Source organism: Barbus barbus (assembly GCF_936440315.1).
Source record: "Barbus barbus genome assembly, chromosome: 25".
Classification (NCBI taxonomy): domain Eukaryota; kingdom Metazoa; phylum Chordata; class Actinopteri; order Cypriniformes; family Cyprinidae; genus Barbus; species Barbus barbus.
In genome coordinates, this window is record NC_136753.1 from 24,295,793 (window position 1) to 24,314,478 (window position 18,686).

Genomic DNA, 18,686 nt, shown 5'->3' on the forward strand with positions numbered 1-18,686 from the left:
CCAGCTGGTGCCGTGTTGATTTATTTCGCGTTGAGAAATGACATAGAATTATCTTGTGGAATGGCAAGAGCCGAATGTACCCATACTAAATCAGCACCTTGAATAATTGAACAGCGTAGAATGTGTTAAGAAAATTACCTCAGGATAAGTGGGAAGGCAATGCAAGCCTGCTTTTAAGGTGGGGAAAAAAGTACCGGCGTACGTCGCAAATGATTCTCTACAGGGAATATATCTTGACGTCGCCGCTGACACTCAGCTCTGTGGCTCGAATATAAATTTGGCACCAGTGTATTTTGGGTTTACAAAAGTAGAGATTAATACTTCTTCCTCTCTTCCTTTTTCATTTTTACAAATCTCCACATTGCCATGGAAACTTAATGCTAGTCCCCCAGAGACGAGGGGTCAACGTGCCGAGCGCTCGCAGGAAATGTCACAGCCGCTTTAGCAAGCAACTCAGCCGTTCCTTTGCTATTTTAATACCGTGAGGAGGAAAACACTATTGTACACAGCTGGTTGTCTAAAACGCCTCCTCTTTCAGCTCGGCTAGGTGTCCAGATACTTCTGTCAATCATTTCTTATCACTCCCATTATATCAGAATTGCCAAGCCCTTTGGACACCCGCGGAGTGAGCAACACCCGCATTATTAAACCCAAGAGCCGTCTCTGACTGACAAACAAAATAATGCCCGTCGCAAAGACTTAGATAAAAACCATGGGTGAATTCTATGAACCAATTTCAGCCGTTTCTCTTGTAAATACGCCCCAAATGATGAGCTCATGGCGCATTGGATTTACTTCATAGTTTTGCCTTTATATATCAGTGTATCTCATAGAAATCAATGCCTTTCTCCGTATTTCTGATTTATGGTGAATTTAATCGATATGGCCTGCATTATAAATGCAACTATACCACATTAAGTCAGACCGGATAGATGCTGTAATTCGTAAAAGTTTGACACGGTTATGTGACTGTCAGATGCGGAGATAATGAATGTTATGTCTTAAGATCCATTGACTCGTATACACTAAAAAAAAAATCAATATCAATTACCTGGCTATTGGAAAAGTGTCAGAAGACAACCTTTCCATGTCCCATTTTTCCCCTCTCCTCTTTTTCCCTTGACCAACAAGTGATTGCTCTGTTGTTCTAATGATAACGGCAAAACTCATCGGAAGGCTCTTTTTTTTTTTGCCGACTAACCTTGAGGTTGAGGAGTCGAAAGTAGAGGTATGCTCATCAAGGTAGCTTCCCGTAAACAGATCTCTTGACAGAGCGTGATCTGAAATGACCTGTTTCTGCCTCCCCCGGTTTATTTATCCAACTGACAAGGTCGTCAGTTTATCAAACGAGCTTCCCAGCAGAAGGCCTACTGAGATATGGACACATGATCCATCTAAGTAACGCCAGGAGCTCTCTCACTCCCCTCTTTAGGGTATTAGCCCTCAACATAGATCAGCCCTTCACGTTTGGGTCAACCCTCACGCCCCATTTGGAGGATAAAACAACCTTTCTGGTCCTTCTGTAGACGTTGCTTTGCCCCGCTACATAACCCTTCCTCTGGGTCCTCGGTAAATGTTTTTAAAAAAACATCACTGATGGAAGACAACCTCCAGGTAGGTCAGAGAGGGCCAGTTAGTGCAAGAGAGTTGCAACCCGCTTAAATGCACTGTCCTGGATCATATCTGCGAGCTTGTACAAATATGCAACATTATTTATGATCCTTTGCTTTTACAGTTGAGCTCCATTCACACTGTTAGCGAATCAAATGCTGCAGGTTGGCGAGTCTGTACTGTTGGTCACTGGTTGGCAGATTCTTCTGTGCTCCTGTTGATAGTCGGTGCATCACACTGCTGCCTGTTTGCAAGAGTTTAACTCTTCTGAACTTGGAACGCCAGTGGTCACTGTCACTCATGATGATGCCAATTGAAAATTTAATGACTTAGGTCGCTTGGTCTGCAAATCACTGTCAGGATGAAAGCTCCTTTGCAGGAAACTCAAGAGAGATGAAGAAGCAGAGGGTGAGAGAGGGAGGGAATGGGATCAGGAGCTAAGACAATTCAGATTTTAACCTGTCAGAATATGCACTGGATATTCTCTGAGCATATTTATAACAGCATTTTTTAAATATTTTGCATACATAAAAAATGTTTCGATGTATTTTTATTTATTTATTTATTTGTTTGTTCGAGGTTTATATATTACATCAGCACACCAGTAGGTGGCAACAAGTGAATCATTCACTCAACTGAATTAATTTGGTCATAACATTGATTCATTCAGGAATGCCACTTGTATTTTATTCTAATTTATCAATTTTAAAGTATATATTATTACTATGTTGTTGTTGTTTACACTTTTTATTATTCTGGTTTATATTTAGGATATTTTTACATTTATATTTAGACTATATTTAGATCATATATTTATATTTTATATTTAGTTCATCAAATCAAACAGAAAATGGCACATTTTTTATTGGTGAAAATAGGGATGAAATTCTTGTTACTTGAAATATTTGATTATTGATGGAATCATAATTACAATTTCCAATTTCCTCATTTTTGAATGTAAATTGGTAAATAAAATATTCTGTGTAACAGGATCTTTTTTGCACCTTGTTTAAGACTGTTCTATTTGACGTAGCGTTAAGTGGAAGAAATTCTGAAGAGCGTGTTTAAGAGCTTGTTGAAGTTTATTAAGTGATGCGCTCAGACTGCAAATGCCTCAAAGTCAATAGAATTTTTATCATTCCACTCAGGCTTCCATTTCAGAAGCAAATGTTTTGAAATGAAAAAGAATATACTAACAAATATTAAGGTTGTAACATAATAAAAACGTAATATTAATATGTAATTTAAAGAAATAGTTTAATTTAGCTCAAAGGAAATAATTTATGATTTTATAGGAAATTTTGAACAGACTCACTGTTACGGCGATTCACTGAACCAGCCGTAGATGTGGGTAGTAACGAGTTACATTTACTTCGTTACATTTACTTGAGTACATTTTTTGGGTAACTAATACTTTTAGAGTATATTTTAAAATGGGTACTTTTACTCTTACTCAAGTATATTTTTAGAGAAAAAACGGTACTTTTACTTCGTTACTGTGGGCGACTCTCCTCTCGTTACTTTATCTTAATGCAATACAAGTTAAAAATGCTTCAGTTTATTCCAAACGTGCCGTCTACTTTTCTCTGGACAATGAACGATGCCCATTCGCGAATGATTCATTCTTTTGAGTCGATTCTGTTCGAAGGCTTGATCAAATCAGTTGGCAAACCAGTGAATCGGTTCGCGAATCAGTTTGAATGATTCGTTCAGTTCGCTGCCGCACGCGCTGAGTCTCTGAAGCGGTTCTCACTCAGATAACAGAAAGTTTAAAAACATCAAGAGCGCTGAAGACGTGGCTTTGGATCTACAGTCAGTTGAAAGAAAATCTGCAAAGGCTTGTTTGCTAGAGCTATATGAAGATCTTTTATTAGATGAACACTGCGTGTGCTGTCTACTGTTCCACAGGTATAGGCCACGATACCACTATGACATTACCAGTTTGTTGTACATGTACCTTACATTAAATACAATGTATAATTTATACATTAAATATGCTGTCACAGAGTATGAAATGAACACTCGCGTAACTCGCGTTAGCTCTGCGCAGTGGCGCGCGGCCTGTTCCAGACACAATTAATATTCATATTTTTACAATATTTACGCTTGCAAAAATATAGGCTACATTTGTTTACATTTTGCAGAACAGAAGATCCGTCAATATGCATTTGTTTCGTTCTGTTCAGAGCAGTCATGTGAGGAGTTTTCAGAGGTTATAGGATAATACATAATTAATTTACTTTAAAATATAATTTAATTCAGTGATGCAAATCAGAATTTTCATCAGCTGTTACTCCAGTTTTCGGAGTCATATGATCCTTCAGAAATCATTATAATATATTGATTTATTACCAGTGTTGGAAACAGTTTTGCTGCTTAATATTTTTTGGAACCTGTGACATTTTGTTCAGTGTTCTTTGAAGAATAGAAAGCTAAAAAGAGCAGCACTGATAATAAATCAACATGATTTCTGAAGGATTATGTGACTCTGAAGACTGGGGTAAAGGCTGATGAAAATTCTGATTTGCATCACTGAAATAAATTACATACATACATATATATATATATATATATATATATATATATATATATATATATATATATATATATATATTGAACGGCAGTGTATGTGTGTGTGTGTATATAAATGTAATCTATATATCTAAATAAAAATAGACTATATTCAGTACCTATATGATCCAAAGTAACTAGTAACTAACTACTTGAGTAGTTTTTTTATCCGATACTTTTTTACTCTTACTCAAGTAACTATTCAGACTATTACTTTTACTTTTACTTGAGTAAATATTTCTAGAAGTACTTTTACTTTTACTTGAGTACAGTTTTTGAGTACTCTACCCACCTCTGCGTATAACAAACTCTGCACTGGATATTAAAAGCCAAAATATAGTGAAAACACTATTAAATAGCACAGTAACAAGATCGGCAGATTAAGACATTAACTTGTGAGCACAAAACACAAGATACTTATCTTTTAAATATAAATAAGATTTTATTTATATAAACCTAAGACATAAACTAATCTAACACCTTTAACAAGCATTCACACATTCACACGTTGCAGAAAGAAAGTAAGGAAAGGGTGAGTTTAAGAGAATGAAAATGTGAAATCCCAAGTTTACAGCAATATGTTCAATTGCATAGACCTGAACAACCATCAATCACTTATTTAACCCTCGCTTTGAGTTTCTCAATGAGGCTAAAATTTATATTAAAGACACCGATTCAGTTAGAACCTGGAGGTGTTACTTGCTTGCATTGCCTGTGTTAAGGGGTTTCCTTTGTGGCGTCATCGTTGCAGACAGGGGGTTCCCCGAAGTTGCTTATTGGCTGGAAGTTCAATAGTCTTTGAAGTGAGGTCTTGGGCGTTGGCTGAAAATGCGGCGCTGGTCTGGTTGAAGTTTGAAGCGAGTGCAGTCGGAGCTGAACTTTGCAGCAAACTTATGTGCACAATGAGTGATTAAAACAAGGATAGTCAAATGTGTGGGTTGCGTACATAATATGCAGTTATGCATAGAAATTATTAGTTTCATTAAAAATTGAAAATGAAAGTCTTTTAAGATGATTTTAGGTGCATATGGAAGCAGACAGTCTTTGTGAACCAAGGAATTTCAGTCGGGTTCTTTGTCTTCTATGTGTGGGGGTAGTCAGTCTAAGGAAGCTTGTGAATTCAGCGTGGAACCCATGTGATAGCCATCTCTTTGACCATCAGTCCTGATTACTTGCCCAAAATTTGACGGTCTCCTTCCTGAATTGGAATTATCAATAAGTGTTCTTTTGTCTCAAGGTTGTAAGCTGTTCTGTGAAAAAGTTGGTTAGTTTGCTTGCTTCAGACTAGTGGTGCCAGAATCGAATTTATGACATTGTCCTGTTTCCTTGGGGCCTCTCTGAATTCCAGCTCCTGAGGTTTCAATGTTCTGATGCATCTTAAATTTGTCTGATTCAGTCTCTGATATTCTACAAGGTCATGTTCCTTCACGCTTTACAAGATTTTCAGAATTATGCCTTTAGTATTGTCCCATTCTTACTAAAAAAAATGAAAAAGAGACCCAAGAGGGGGCCATTAACCAATTCATCAGTGAATAAATCATAATTTAGACCAATTCACAGAGCTTTCTGGCACAGAATTTTGGCCAGAAATCAGCCAAAAATGTCAACAAGTATTTAGCCTACACTGTCCAGTTTGTGATTTCCAGAGGAAAACTCCTACAGGATGTCTCTAAATAATGCCTCCTATCTGTCTTCCGCAGCAAAACATAAAAGGGCATAATAGCTCGCTTTTGCCTCAGTGGCATAGTTGCCTTTGTACCAACTCTAAGTACACTTCTGGGGAGATTTGAGAATTCCCTGTAACATAGTGCCTCTCTTTAAACTGCTCACCAGCGCCGTGTCATACAGGCTTGTATCCTGCTAGGAGATTTACAGCTGTCCTTATTAGCTGTTACGAACAGGAGATGAGGAGACCAGCACTCAGGTTCATCTCGCTGGTGAATTATTGATAGGTCTTCGTTTGCTCAGGCTAGATGGTGGGACTGTGTGATTGTCCAAGAATAGACGCTCTGTAAGTATGTTGAAGACCACAGACTGCACCACCAACTTTAGGAGTCTCCTCTGTTTGAACCCATCAATGTCAGAATGAATCTGTCAGGTTTGCTTACTCTGTTGAAAATATTAGCATAGGAATTTTCATGCTGGCTTATACTGGTTAATGCTATTGCTGGTTGATCAGCGTAGCCAAATTTTAAACAAGTTAAAAAGGCTGCTGGAGACACCAGAATCCCATGATGATGGAAAGATGAAGCTCAAATGATGCATAAGGAACACAGACACAAAAAAAAAAAAATTTGTGGTAGTTGAGGTGCTATATAGCACTGCTATGTGGTCCTTTCTGCACCGGTCCTGCACAGAGCAAATCTTCACTCTGCGTAACATCGTGGAACAGTGTGTTGAATTTCAACATCCTCTCGTGGTCAATTTTATTGACTTCGAGAAAGCATTCGACAGCGTTCACTGCGATTCACTCTGGCAAATATGTCTAGTATATGGCATTCCACAGTGGTTTGTTAAAATATTCAAGAACATCTATCATAATTCAAGGTGTTGTGTGCGAACCGACACAGGAACTTCTGAGTTGTTCCTGCTTGCCATAGACTATGTCGTGCGGAAGACAACAAGTGGACCTGAATGTGGTATTTCATGGACAGAGCAAACAAAGCTTGCTGACCTAGACTTTGCTGATGATATCGCACTACTTGCAAAGTCACAGGAGAAGCTACAGCAACTCACCACCCGATTAGAAAAAATTGCACTTAAGATCGGGCTGCGGATCAACATCAAAAAAAGCCAAGTGATGCAAATGAGCGGGGAAAATTAAGATCTACTAATGCCAATCACTATTGGCAACCAGCCACTCACGGATATAGACCGGTTCACATACTTGGGCAGTGTTATCTCACAGGATGGCGATGCAGAGCCAGATATAACCCAACGCATTGGCAAAGCAGCCAATGTGTTTCAAAGGATGCGCAACATCTGGAATCACCCAGCATTAACACATCACTCAAGATCAGTCTCTACATGTCCATTGTGTTACCAATGACAAGTTATGCCAGTAAGACCTGGAAAAATACAGTGCGCATTGGCCACAAGTTGGACGTATTCCACCAGCGGTGTCTCAGATATATTTTCCATGTCACATACCACGACCATGTTACAAATGAAGAGGTACTGCGCAGGGCTAAAACCCCTAGACTTCCCTCCATTGTGTCTGAGCATCGTATCAAACTGGCAGGTCACCTCCTGCGGCAACCAGAACAACGCCTAGCAAAAATTGCAATGACATGGATGCCGCCCAATGGACGGTAGGCAAGGAAGGCCAAAGAAGACCTAGCGAAGAACATTCAAAGAGGATTTAAAGCGAGTTGGCGTTAAATGGGAAGAAGTTGAATCCCATGCAGCCAATCGCTATCAGTGGAATTTGCTTGCTGCCCAATGTGCCTTGTAGCACAGAAGGACCTAAGAAGAAGAAGAAGTGGTTCTTTGGCTCTTAATCATAGGGGAACCAATTTAAGGGCTATATAGCACCTACACAGCAAAAAATATGTTGGGAGATTTGTCACCATGGGTGTTAAAATTATCACTTTCCATGTGAACATACAGGTCCATCTTTGCTAGTGTTAAAACAACACTGATGAAAGTGTTTATTATATGAACACTGTGTTAGTGTTTAATTTTAATCACTCAGGGTGTTAAGAAACTATTACTCGCAAGTATAGATATTTAACATTTTATGGTGATTAATCCTACACACCCAGTGTACTTATTTAATGTTGATTTAATGTAAATATTGTAAATACTTATTTTAAAATGGAAATGCAGATTGAAACATAAACCTACACTTTTAAAGAGTGAATTTAACTCCCTCAGCTGGTAAACACTGCACCAATGTTCAGGTAAAAATATAAAAAAATAAACCCACAAAACAATACACGTTTACAATTATTAAATTTTAATTGAAACATTCATTGTGAATCTTTTTCCCTGCACAAAAATGTTTTCACATTCAGTGTTTTCAATGCATGTAAAGGACATGTTCTTACAACAATTAAAACATAATAATGTCAAAGCAAATCAGTGCAAAGGCACAAAATACATATTCTTATTTGGTCCATATGTACAGTTAATGTCATAAGGTTTATAATGCTTACATTTATCCGTTTAAACAACAACATCCCATTAATTAGCATCCATAAATAACCTGTAATGGTTCTTCAGCGGTTCTTTGGGGTGGTTAAGGTGCTAAATAGCACCATCTTTAAAAAATATTGGTGCGATAATACTTAAAGTGGTACCCCTATGATTACAAGCCAAAGAACCACTTTTAGTGCTATTTAGCACCATTTTTTATTTTTGGAGTGAAACATCAAAGAGTTTTACATTTAGATATCAACTTTTTCTCAAATGTTTCTTCTAAAATTTCCTTGGGAGAAACAAAAATGGACACATTTTGCAGATATGCTGAATAATTAGTCAACATTAAAAATGTTTGCATTCGTATTAAGTTCTCTGTCTATTGTTTGCGGGTCTCTTGGCAAACCTTAGCAGTTTAAAATATATTTTTGAGAACTTTTCAGCAATTTTATAGGAACCACGTTAGATAAAAGAAGATAAAAGTGAGTCAGGGTATACAACTTTCTCCTGGAATTGCTGTCTAGGAGAAACTATTGAGATATTGTGGTTTTTCATTGCTGGTGGCCTCACGTTGTTTTCCAACACTAGTATTTGAAATCCACACATCCATATGTCAAAGTACTTTTCTCTGTAAGAATTGTCTGAAGGTTGAAAGAGACCGGGAGAGTAATGTTATAAAGAGATGGGCAAACAAATGTATATAAAACATCACCAACAGCTGCGAACGTAGGAGAGCTGCACAAAAGCAGGTCATTCCTTGATCTAGATAAGACAATGTGCTGGCCTATTTGTTGGTAGTCTCTGGAGGTAGGGTGCATAACGGAGGAGCCGGGGAGAAAGGGAAAGAAGGGAACAACATCACTGCTATCATTGATAAACTGTATTTAACCTGCTTTGTTGTGACCTGCAATTGTTGTGCATATCCTTGTCTTGATGGTCCGGTTTACTTTTTGTCTGTGACTATATATGTGCTACCATTCAAAAGTTTAGGGTCAGTTAAAAATGAATACTCTATTCAGCAAGTGTGCATTGATCAAATGGAGCAGTAAAGATGTTTATAATGTTCTGTTTCAAATGAATGCTGTTCTTTTGAACTTTATATTCATCAAGGAAGCGTGAAGAAAATGTATCATGGGTTTCCACCAAAATATTAAGGAGCACAATTATCTTCAACACTGATGAGAAATGTTTCTTGAGCAGCAAATCAGCATATTAAAATGATTTCTGAAGGATCATGTGACACTGAGCCGGCGTAATGAGGCTGAAAATACAGCTTTGTCAGTGCAGAAATAAATTAGATTTTAAAATATGCTAAAATAAAAGAACTGTCATTTTAAAACACAAACATATTTCACAAAATTACAGTTTTTACTGTATTGAGATATATATATATATATATATATATATATATATATATATATTAAAAAAAAATCTAGCTTGGTTAGCATAAGAAACTTTATTCAATATCAATAAAAATGTCTTACCTGCCAAACTTTTAAAAATAAATTTTCCACTAGGATAAAAGATGTGTGACAGACGCTGAAGGCTTTCCACTAGATGTTGGAACATGGCTGCAGACATTTTCTCGGCACTGAGGTCAGAAACTGATGTTCCAATTCATCCCAAAGGTGTTCAGTGGGGTTCATGTCTGGGCTTTGTGCAGGCTAGTCAAGTTCTTCACACTCGGTAAACACATTTTACTAGTGCCATCCTATGACGTGCAAAATCACTGAGCTGTTCGGTACACTCTATTCTACTGAAAATGTTTGTGTGAGGAGATAGCATGGGTGTATGTTTGATTTTATCTGTATGTTAGTGAAGCTCAAATCATATATGATTGTCCATTTTGTGCATGTGTGCAGGAAACATCATATCTGACCATTGTGTGTTTTAGCCATTTTTAATTTTCTCTCTTTTACAATGTGTTTACCAGTTATTATTACATTTGCCACACTTCAACAGTGTTAATTAGAAATATATTATTTATTGGGGTCCCCCCAGAGTCATTAATGAAATCCACAGTTTGTGGAAATGGATTATTTATATTCAATGTTTAGTCCACACCAATTAAACATCTCTTCCCCCAAGCTATCACAGCTTTTCAAAATAGTACATCTATAATATGGCACCATGTTGTTGTTGTTTTTTTTCCTCCCTCGTTTTCTTTTTTTATGCACTCTCATAACATTATCATGTATAGCTTGCTTATGGCTCACTCCTTCTTGAGTATCGTGGATAGAATAATTAGAATGCCATCATGAATTAATGAAGCCCTCCCTATTTTTCTCCTTCATCCTCAAGGTCTCCACATCATGCGTTTTATCTTTGACGATGTGTTTTTAAGACCCTTTTATGTGCGTATGCACTACATGGTTTAAAGGCCAATATCGTGCAAAGATCATTTCTTATTTGAATTTTCGTACTGATTTTTTCATTGACCTACATAAAAACAGGTGTTAAAATTTACATTGGTTTGATTCCGGTTCAAGGATCAGTATTTGAATGTATCATTTTAAGTGGCTTATGGAAAATATCCCAGCAGCATGAGACTTCTCCAAATACTTCTTCCAACAATTTTCGTTCTTTGTGGGCAAAAAAAAAGAATTTCAGTGCCACTCTTATTTCTCTTAAAAACATGTTGACAGCAGTTTGTTGAAGGTGGGGATTTGAGATCTGACAAGACAAAGGATTCTTAGCAATGTGCAAAGGCTGAAAAACTGTCCCGAAATTGCTCTCTTTTTCCCCTGAAACGGTCTCTGTAAGAACGTCTTGCATCACACACTTAAAATCTCTCCAGATCTCTTAAGTCTTAAATGGCTGCAAAACCTCTCGTCTTACTTTTATCCTGCCAAAAAAAATAAATAGCTTTTGTTGATTGTTGGTTTGAAGTCACAGAAGCACTCTGAAGTAATATTATCATGTGTGTGTATGTTTGCTTTGCAGAATTGCTATATTGGACAGTGGAAGCCTTCGGATATCCAATGTCACCAAATCTGATGCTGGCACGTACATGTGTGTTGCCCGTAACCAGTTTGGAGAGGCCAGCAGCTCAGGGAACATGCTTGTTAAAGGTATTTGCCTCAATTCAGTCATTTTGGAGTGTTTGAGGATAATATAGCATCTTCTGCCTTGTATTTATTGGATATTTGGTTTTATACAGGACTTTCTGCATCATACATCCACCTCACATCTGTATTATAGCTACATAGTATATACCTCCCAAAGCTATCTGATCTTAGCCAAGTGGAATCCTTTTATTTCCCAAAGAGATGAAGGAGTGTAGTGTCAGAACAGCAGCATGGGGAACCCGGAGGGACCCAGATCACACTTGTGTTGAGTCACTGGAGCAGTGAGTTATTATGCTGTATTAAATATGAATGAGAGTTGGGTGTGCAGTGCCGAGCATGTTCACTTAGGAGTGTTCTAAGGCTGGGGGGATTTTCAGGATGTAAGCACAACTCAGTGGAGGTCTCCATACCCTCTGCAAAGTGTGTGTTTTACCTCCCTCATTGCTCTCTTTCTTCCTCCTTCTTTTGAGCAATATGTGGGCAGATTAGTTTTCTAAACAGGATTTGAGTTACAGATAATAAGACAGGATAATTTTGATTCAGTGTAGGGATTCGGATGGAATTGGGGTCTGTATTGATGGGTTTTGTGAGGATTGCAAGGTTGTGTCAGAACTGAAATTTTCGTTTGAATTTAGGTGTCCAACAGGACGCATATTTGCAAATCGAATTTGAATTAAATCTCAAACTCGTTATATAAAATTCAAACTAGTGCTGTCAAACGATTAATCGCGATTAATCGCATCCAAAATAAAAGTTTCTGTTTACATCATATGTGTGTGTACTGTGTATATTTATTATGTATATATTAATGCACACGCATCCATGCATATATTTAAGAAAAATTGTATATTTATATATAAAATATTTTATGAATACATAATAGACATTATATATAAATATAAATATATATATATATATATATATATATATATATATATATATATATATATATATACACACACATGCAATTATTTTTTTTGTATATATTAGTGCTGTCAAATGATTAATCACGATTAATCGCATCCAAAATAAACATTTTTGGTTACATAATATGTGTGTGTACTGTGTATAATGTATATATAAATACACACACGTGCAGTATATATTTTGAAAATATTTACATGTATATACAGTATTTATATTCATATAATTTATATCATATATAAATATTAGGGCTGGTAAGCGATTAAATTAAGATCTAATTAATTACATGATGTGGCGATTAATTGATCCCAAATTAATCGCACATCAAATTTGGCTGAGAAATTACTCCCAAAAGATCATTTAAAGTCATTTTTGTGTAAAGCATCAAACAGACAGAAGCAGCAAAAAGTAGCTTTAGCAAGAAATGTTTTGTTTGATAAAATTTATTACATATACTCTTTTGGACCATGAGGATGAGTAAATGATGACACAATTGCCATTTTTGGGTGGGTGAACTATTCCTTTTTTATTAATTTTATTATTATTACTATGGAAAAATGAAATTATTTATTTAATGAAATGATACTCTAAATAATAAACTAAAACTGCTAGTAGGTGGTGGTAAATGTCTTAATGATTAAGTCATCGAGTCATTTATTCATTCATTTGATTCGTTCAAATGGCTGATTCATTCAGGAGTGAAGTAAACGGTTCTTTATGAATGGTCCATTGAATCATCAGGCTTGTCGACTTGAAGCGAATCATCACCATCAGATCGATCAGTGACATCAAAGTACTGCAAGAGCTATAGAGACTCGGCATGCTTTTGAATCGCTCTCACGGTACTTTGATGTTATACAGCGATCGATCTGTGCAGCGCGCTTCAAATCCAACGTGCCTATGGCCAGTGGTTCAACACGCCAAATGGTTCTCCCAGTTCGTTCAAAACATGCATTAAGAAATTAAATGCCCCTGTGTGTTGCTCGGAGACTAACAGTTCTGCTTTGTCTTTATATTTTTGTTGGCAAAATTTAGCAAAACAGACAACAGTGTCTAAAATAACACAATATTAACTTCTTACTGAACTGTTGTATAAGATCAGTATCACATTTGCACTCGTGTGATACTGCATTTAGCATATTGTTCGTGTGATATTGCTTAACTATATGATGTAAATATGAGACAAAAACTCAAACTGGGGCATTTTTGCCCCATATCTTGAATTTTAGGGACATTCTATCTACGTTCTCTAGGCTCCATCACGAGTTGTTGCTCTGCATCATATTTGTCATCAATTAACTGTATGAAATGTCAGATGACCCACATATATGTCTGGGGAGGGGCAAGTGCGTTAAATGCGTTAATAATTTTAATGAGTTATTTTTCACCGTAATTAATTAATCTAATTAACGTGTTGAATTACCAGCCCTAATATATACATAATAAATATACACAGTACACACACATATATTATGTAAACAAAAACTTTTATTTTGAATGCGATTAATCGCGATTAATCGTTTGACAGCACTAAAATATATACATGTATGTGTGTAAATTTATACAATGACAAATTTATACATGTATGTGTGTGCATTTATATATATACATAATAAATATACACAGTACACGCACATGTATTATGTAAACACAAACTTTTATTTTGATGCGATTAATCGCGATTAATCATTTGACAGCACTAATTCAAACGCATTCTGAAGCATACATTAGCTGCAGTTTTTAAACTTAAATCTTGGCTTGACAGATGCAATTCAAATTCTGATTCAACTTCCCGTGGGGTTTTGCCAATTCATTTCCAACTTATTAATTTAAGAGACAAATTCTTCAGTTCTGAATTTTGCACAACCCTAAAGATATAAGTGTCTGGGCATTACAGAAGGTTGTAAACCCACTGAAATCACATACTGTATGTGATTAACCTTATGCATTAAGGGAAGGAATTAATTAAGACCGTATTGAGCAGTCCGGACTCTCCTTTCTGATTTAAATCTGTTTTTAAATTGGATGGGATGCCAGCAGTATTTGAACCACCAACTGTTAGTTCCCCAGAAAGTTGGCAAAAATTCATAATGAAGGTGAAGCAGGCAGCACGACGACAAATTTAACTTTAGTTACAGTATTTGGCAAAGGTCAAAATAAATAAGGAGAAGGACTGTGAAAAAATAATATACCAAAATCACAGATATCGCTATCTGGTCAGGATAGAAGAGAAGATTTTTCAGAGGTCGCCCAAGGTGGCTGAAGAACACTGGCTAATTTGCTCTGTAATTTTTAAGACAGGATAATTTTGATTCAGTGTAGGAATTCGGATGGAATTGGGGTCTGTATTGATGGGTTTTGTGAGGATTGCAAGGTTGTGTCAGAACTGAAATTTTCGTTTGAATTTAGGTGTCCAACAGGACGCATATTTGCAAGTCCTCAGGAAAAATTCATTTTGTCCTAATAGTGCTTTTCCTTCATATTATAGTTTATTTATTTAAGATGAGTAGCATTCTGGCCACCACCACATATCACTGTATCTTTACAGATCATACACAAAAATAATTAGACTCCTTACTGATACACAATTTTTATACCAGCCTTTTCCAGCACAGCTATCAGAAGCACTTAGTAAAAGTGGTTTCCAACCATTTTAAATACAAGTCCTCAACAAACATTCAGGAGGTTCGTTTTAATGTGATCCTGCAGAAAGCAAAATTACGGGTCTATAAAAACCTCTGTATTTATCACCTCACTCACATAGACTTACCTCACTCGGGAAGTCGTGGCCTAATGGTTAGTGAGTCGGACTCGTAATCCAAAGGTTGCAGGTTCGAGTCTAGGGCTGGCAGGGATTGTAGGTGGGGGGAGTGAATGTCCAGCGATCTCTCCACCCTCAATACCACGACTGAGGTGACCGAACCCCCAACTGCTCCCCGGGCGCCGCAGCATAAATGGCTGCCCACTGCTCCGGGTGTGTGTTCACGGTGTGTGTGTGTTCACTGCTGTGTGTGTGCACGTTGGATGGGTTAAATGCAGAGCACGAATTCCGAGTATGGGTCACCATACTTGGCAGTATGTCACTTCATAAAGTTCTTTTAAAAGTGAACAATTTCTCAAACCGCAGGGTTTCTTGTGCCTTAAGTGTTTTAGTCTACTTCATTAAACTTTGTCAACCATTGAAACCCTAAATCATTGAGTGTCAAGGGGAGATCCATCAAAAACTCAATAAATATTGAATCCCCTTCATTTTATATTCGTATGTATTATGTTATAAAGATATTGACATGACGCAGGGCAACATGGTGTGAGCAAATGGCATTTATAGATAGATGGACTGGGATAGAGGACCTTAAACACGATTGATAGATAGATTAAATGACGCTGGGCACTTTTCTCTTGCCAAACATGTCAACTGAAGTGATACGCCTCTGGCAGCTATATGTCAACCTCCATTTTATCTCCATTAGTATGTCAGATGGGTGTACACATGCTGCATCAGCAAGGAAAATCCATAATTATACTATGAAGTCAAAACTACTGTAGACAACTTTTGAGGGAAGCAGAAACCTTATGTTCTGTAAAAACACAATCTTTTTTTTTTTTTTTACACAATTTTTTTTAGATATATATGAAAATTGAGATTAATTCAATTTAATTCATTTTAAGGTTGTTTACCTGCTTGGACATTTAAGCTACTTCATTCTTCTCTGTAAAAATAAATTGGAGATTTAATTTAAATTAATAAATGTAAGTGTGAAACGTGTGTGTGTGTGTGTAATTTATTTATTTTCTCCCCCCAAAACCCAGTCCGACATAAAAACAAATCTGCTGTGACTGAGCTCGCTGTCATGTTTGCTTAAAGGTTCAATCCATTTTTGTTTCCGTCCGCACATGTGAGTCATCTCTAAGGCCTTCAGACACCAGCTCAACAGCTCTCTTATAAAGCATCTTGGAGGTAGTTCTCCTTTTAGTGGTTGCTATAGTGACCGCTTTGATTGTTTCATTTGCCCTTTTTTATGATGCAAATGCAAATATCTTTTGCGTGAGTCATATCCTAATTCTTTAACGCCGCTGATTCCTCTATATTTAGTGATGATCCATAAGGCTGCCTGCCTGTTTTCCATAGGGGAAAACGGTGAACACATGTTGTGTCTCGTCTGTGTCTCGATTTTTGATTCATTTGATTCATTCATTCACAGGAATGTGATAAATTTGGTGTCAGTAAACTGGTGTAACTTATGATGCATTAATGAATTAATTAATTAGTAATATAGTAGAGTTATATATTGCCTTTTGTAATATATTATAAATATATACTTATATTTATATATATTTATTTTAAAAAATGATCATTTGCAGTACACATTTATACAACTTTATAATTTTATAATTTGTATTGTTTTTATACTTTTCACATTTACCATTTGCGCTGTTACAAATTATATATATATATATATATATATATATATAATATGTGAAATTGTATATATATTATTAATTATATTATAATTATATTTTAAAATAAATTAAATGCAATATACTTATGGACATAATTAATTTTTATTATTTACAGTAGTCGTTTATACCAGTTTATATTTTATTATTTTAATATTTAAAATTTATTATGTAAAATATATTTTTGTTATTAAAAGTTTAGTATCTGATACTAATGTTATTTTCTGGTCAGACATGATATTTTTTAACATGTAGATGAAAAACTTGCATGTTATACAGTATATGAAATCCATTAACATGATCATAAATCCAATTATAGTTCATTGTAACTAAATGGTTTTTGTGCTGTAAATCCTTTATATTTTCACACATCTCAGGGGGGTCATGGGTATATATATATGTCCCCTGTAGCTCATTTTTAATTAGTTGAACTGTTGGTAGTATAACGCTCCCTGGTACCAAAATGCCCATTTAATCTATCAATAAATCAGAAGTTTGTTAATGCAAACAAATCGTTTGTTTTCTCTGCCAGTTGCTTGTAACATCTTAATTTGTCTGTGTTCACAAAGACTAGTTAATAATTTAAAAATGAATTACTTGCATTATAGATGATATACGGTTGCGGTCAGAGTAGCTTAGACAGAGAGAGAGATGGATGAATATCTTCTAAGTCTTTTATGTTGAGTCTCCGCTCCATGCTTTCATCAAGAGACTCTCTTTTTTTTCTCACCAGCGCGAGTGTTGTACAGTCACGCGGTTTTTCACTTTCTAACACTGACATATTTAATTAATCAAGAGTGAAATTCTTTAATCTGGAGATATTTAATTTAAGAATGAAACTCCACAGATCATTTCCCATCGTAAAGGTTGAAAAGCTGGCTCATAATTATTATTATCCGTCTCTAAAAACAGAATTATCTCTTGAAAGGATGTTTTATTTCTCATTTGCGGGACTTGGATTTCACACTCAAGCAATAACTGCTCTTTCAACTCCAACCCGAGTCAAAAAAGAGCCTAACAAGATGGCGATTGGCTCTCAGCCTGCCTCATTACTTTGAGTCACCGTCTGCCCCGTGCGTGTTGTTTGTGCGTCGATTCATCTCGCACCTTTTATTCCATTATTTCTCTTCATTAACGCAGTCCTCAAACATGTCCGCTCTGTCATTATTGATGACATTTATCCAGACACTTTGTAATGCGTCTGAGGATGGGGAGCGGCCCATTAAATTGGTTATCAATCAGCCTGCGGAGGAAGATGCATCTTTTTTTCTATCTGGATGAATTGCACGATTATCTTCAGATTTATTTTTGAGAGAGAGCGTCACCGGCGTCTATTTGACACCCACCCTGAGCGTTTACTCTCGACTGTGCGTCGACCTACAAATGTTCCCCCTATATGATCTAGCATCTAATTGTCACTATCAATAAGGCTCTGAGACTAAGACAGGGACATTTACATCTGCAATTTCATTTAGGAGTGGAAACCTGGTTTGCCCGTGTACATCAGCGTCTGCCGTAGCCCTTATGGGAGATGACAGTGGTTTATTTAAATTGACTGCGGTGATATGAGAGCTGAAAAATACCTGTCATATTAGATTCTCACTGGATAAGTGGCACGTAAACCTCCCAGCAAACAGCGGTTGGAAACCGAGCATTGTGTCAGCCCTGGTGATGTCCCAATCATCAGAACGCTGAGAGGATATTACCCAGATTAATTAGTCTTAATTAGAAATTGGTTTTGCTGGACAGAGATTAACTGAGGATCAAATCATGTGTTTGGATGTTGGACAATGATATCAGAGCTGGTGAGAGATCATTCTCGTAATGAGTTCCCTCGCTGTTGCGTGAGACGTTCACAATTATCCCGCCAGCACCTTGTCATTTAAAGCTGCAGTGCACGCACTGACACATAAT

At 36.5% G+C, this 18,686-nt stretch overlaps 1 protein-coding gene across 2 annotated transcripts in view; it reads left to right on the forward strand.

Annotated features, from left to right (window-relative positions):
- cntn4 (contactin 4) overlaps positions 1-18,686 on the forward strand; it is a 142,135-nt gene that overhangs the window by 104,397 nt on the left and 19,052 nt on the right. For both annotated transcript variants that reach the window (XM_079377961.1, XM_079377962.1), the window contains one exon: positions 11,266-11,393. In XM_079377961.1, the coding sequence (XP_079234087.1) occupies positions 11,266-11,393 (128 nt within the window). The remainder of the gene's footprint in view (positions 1-11,265; positions 11,394-18,686) is intronic.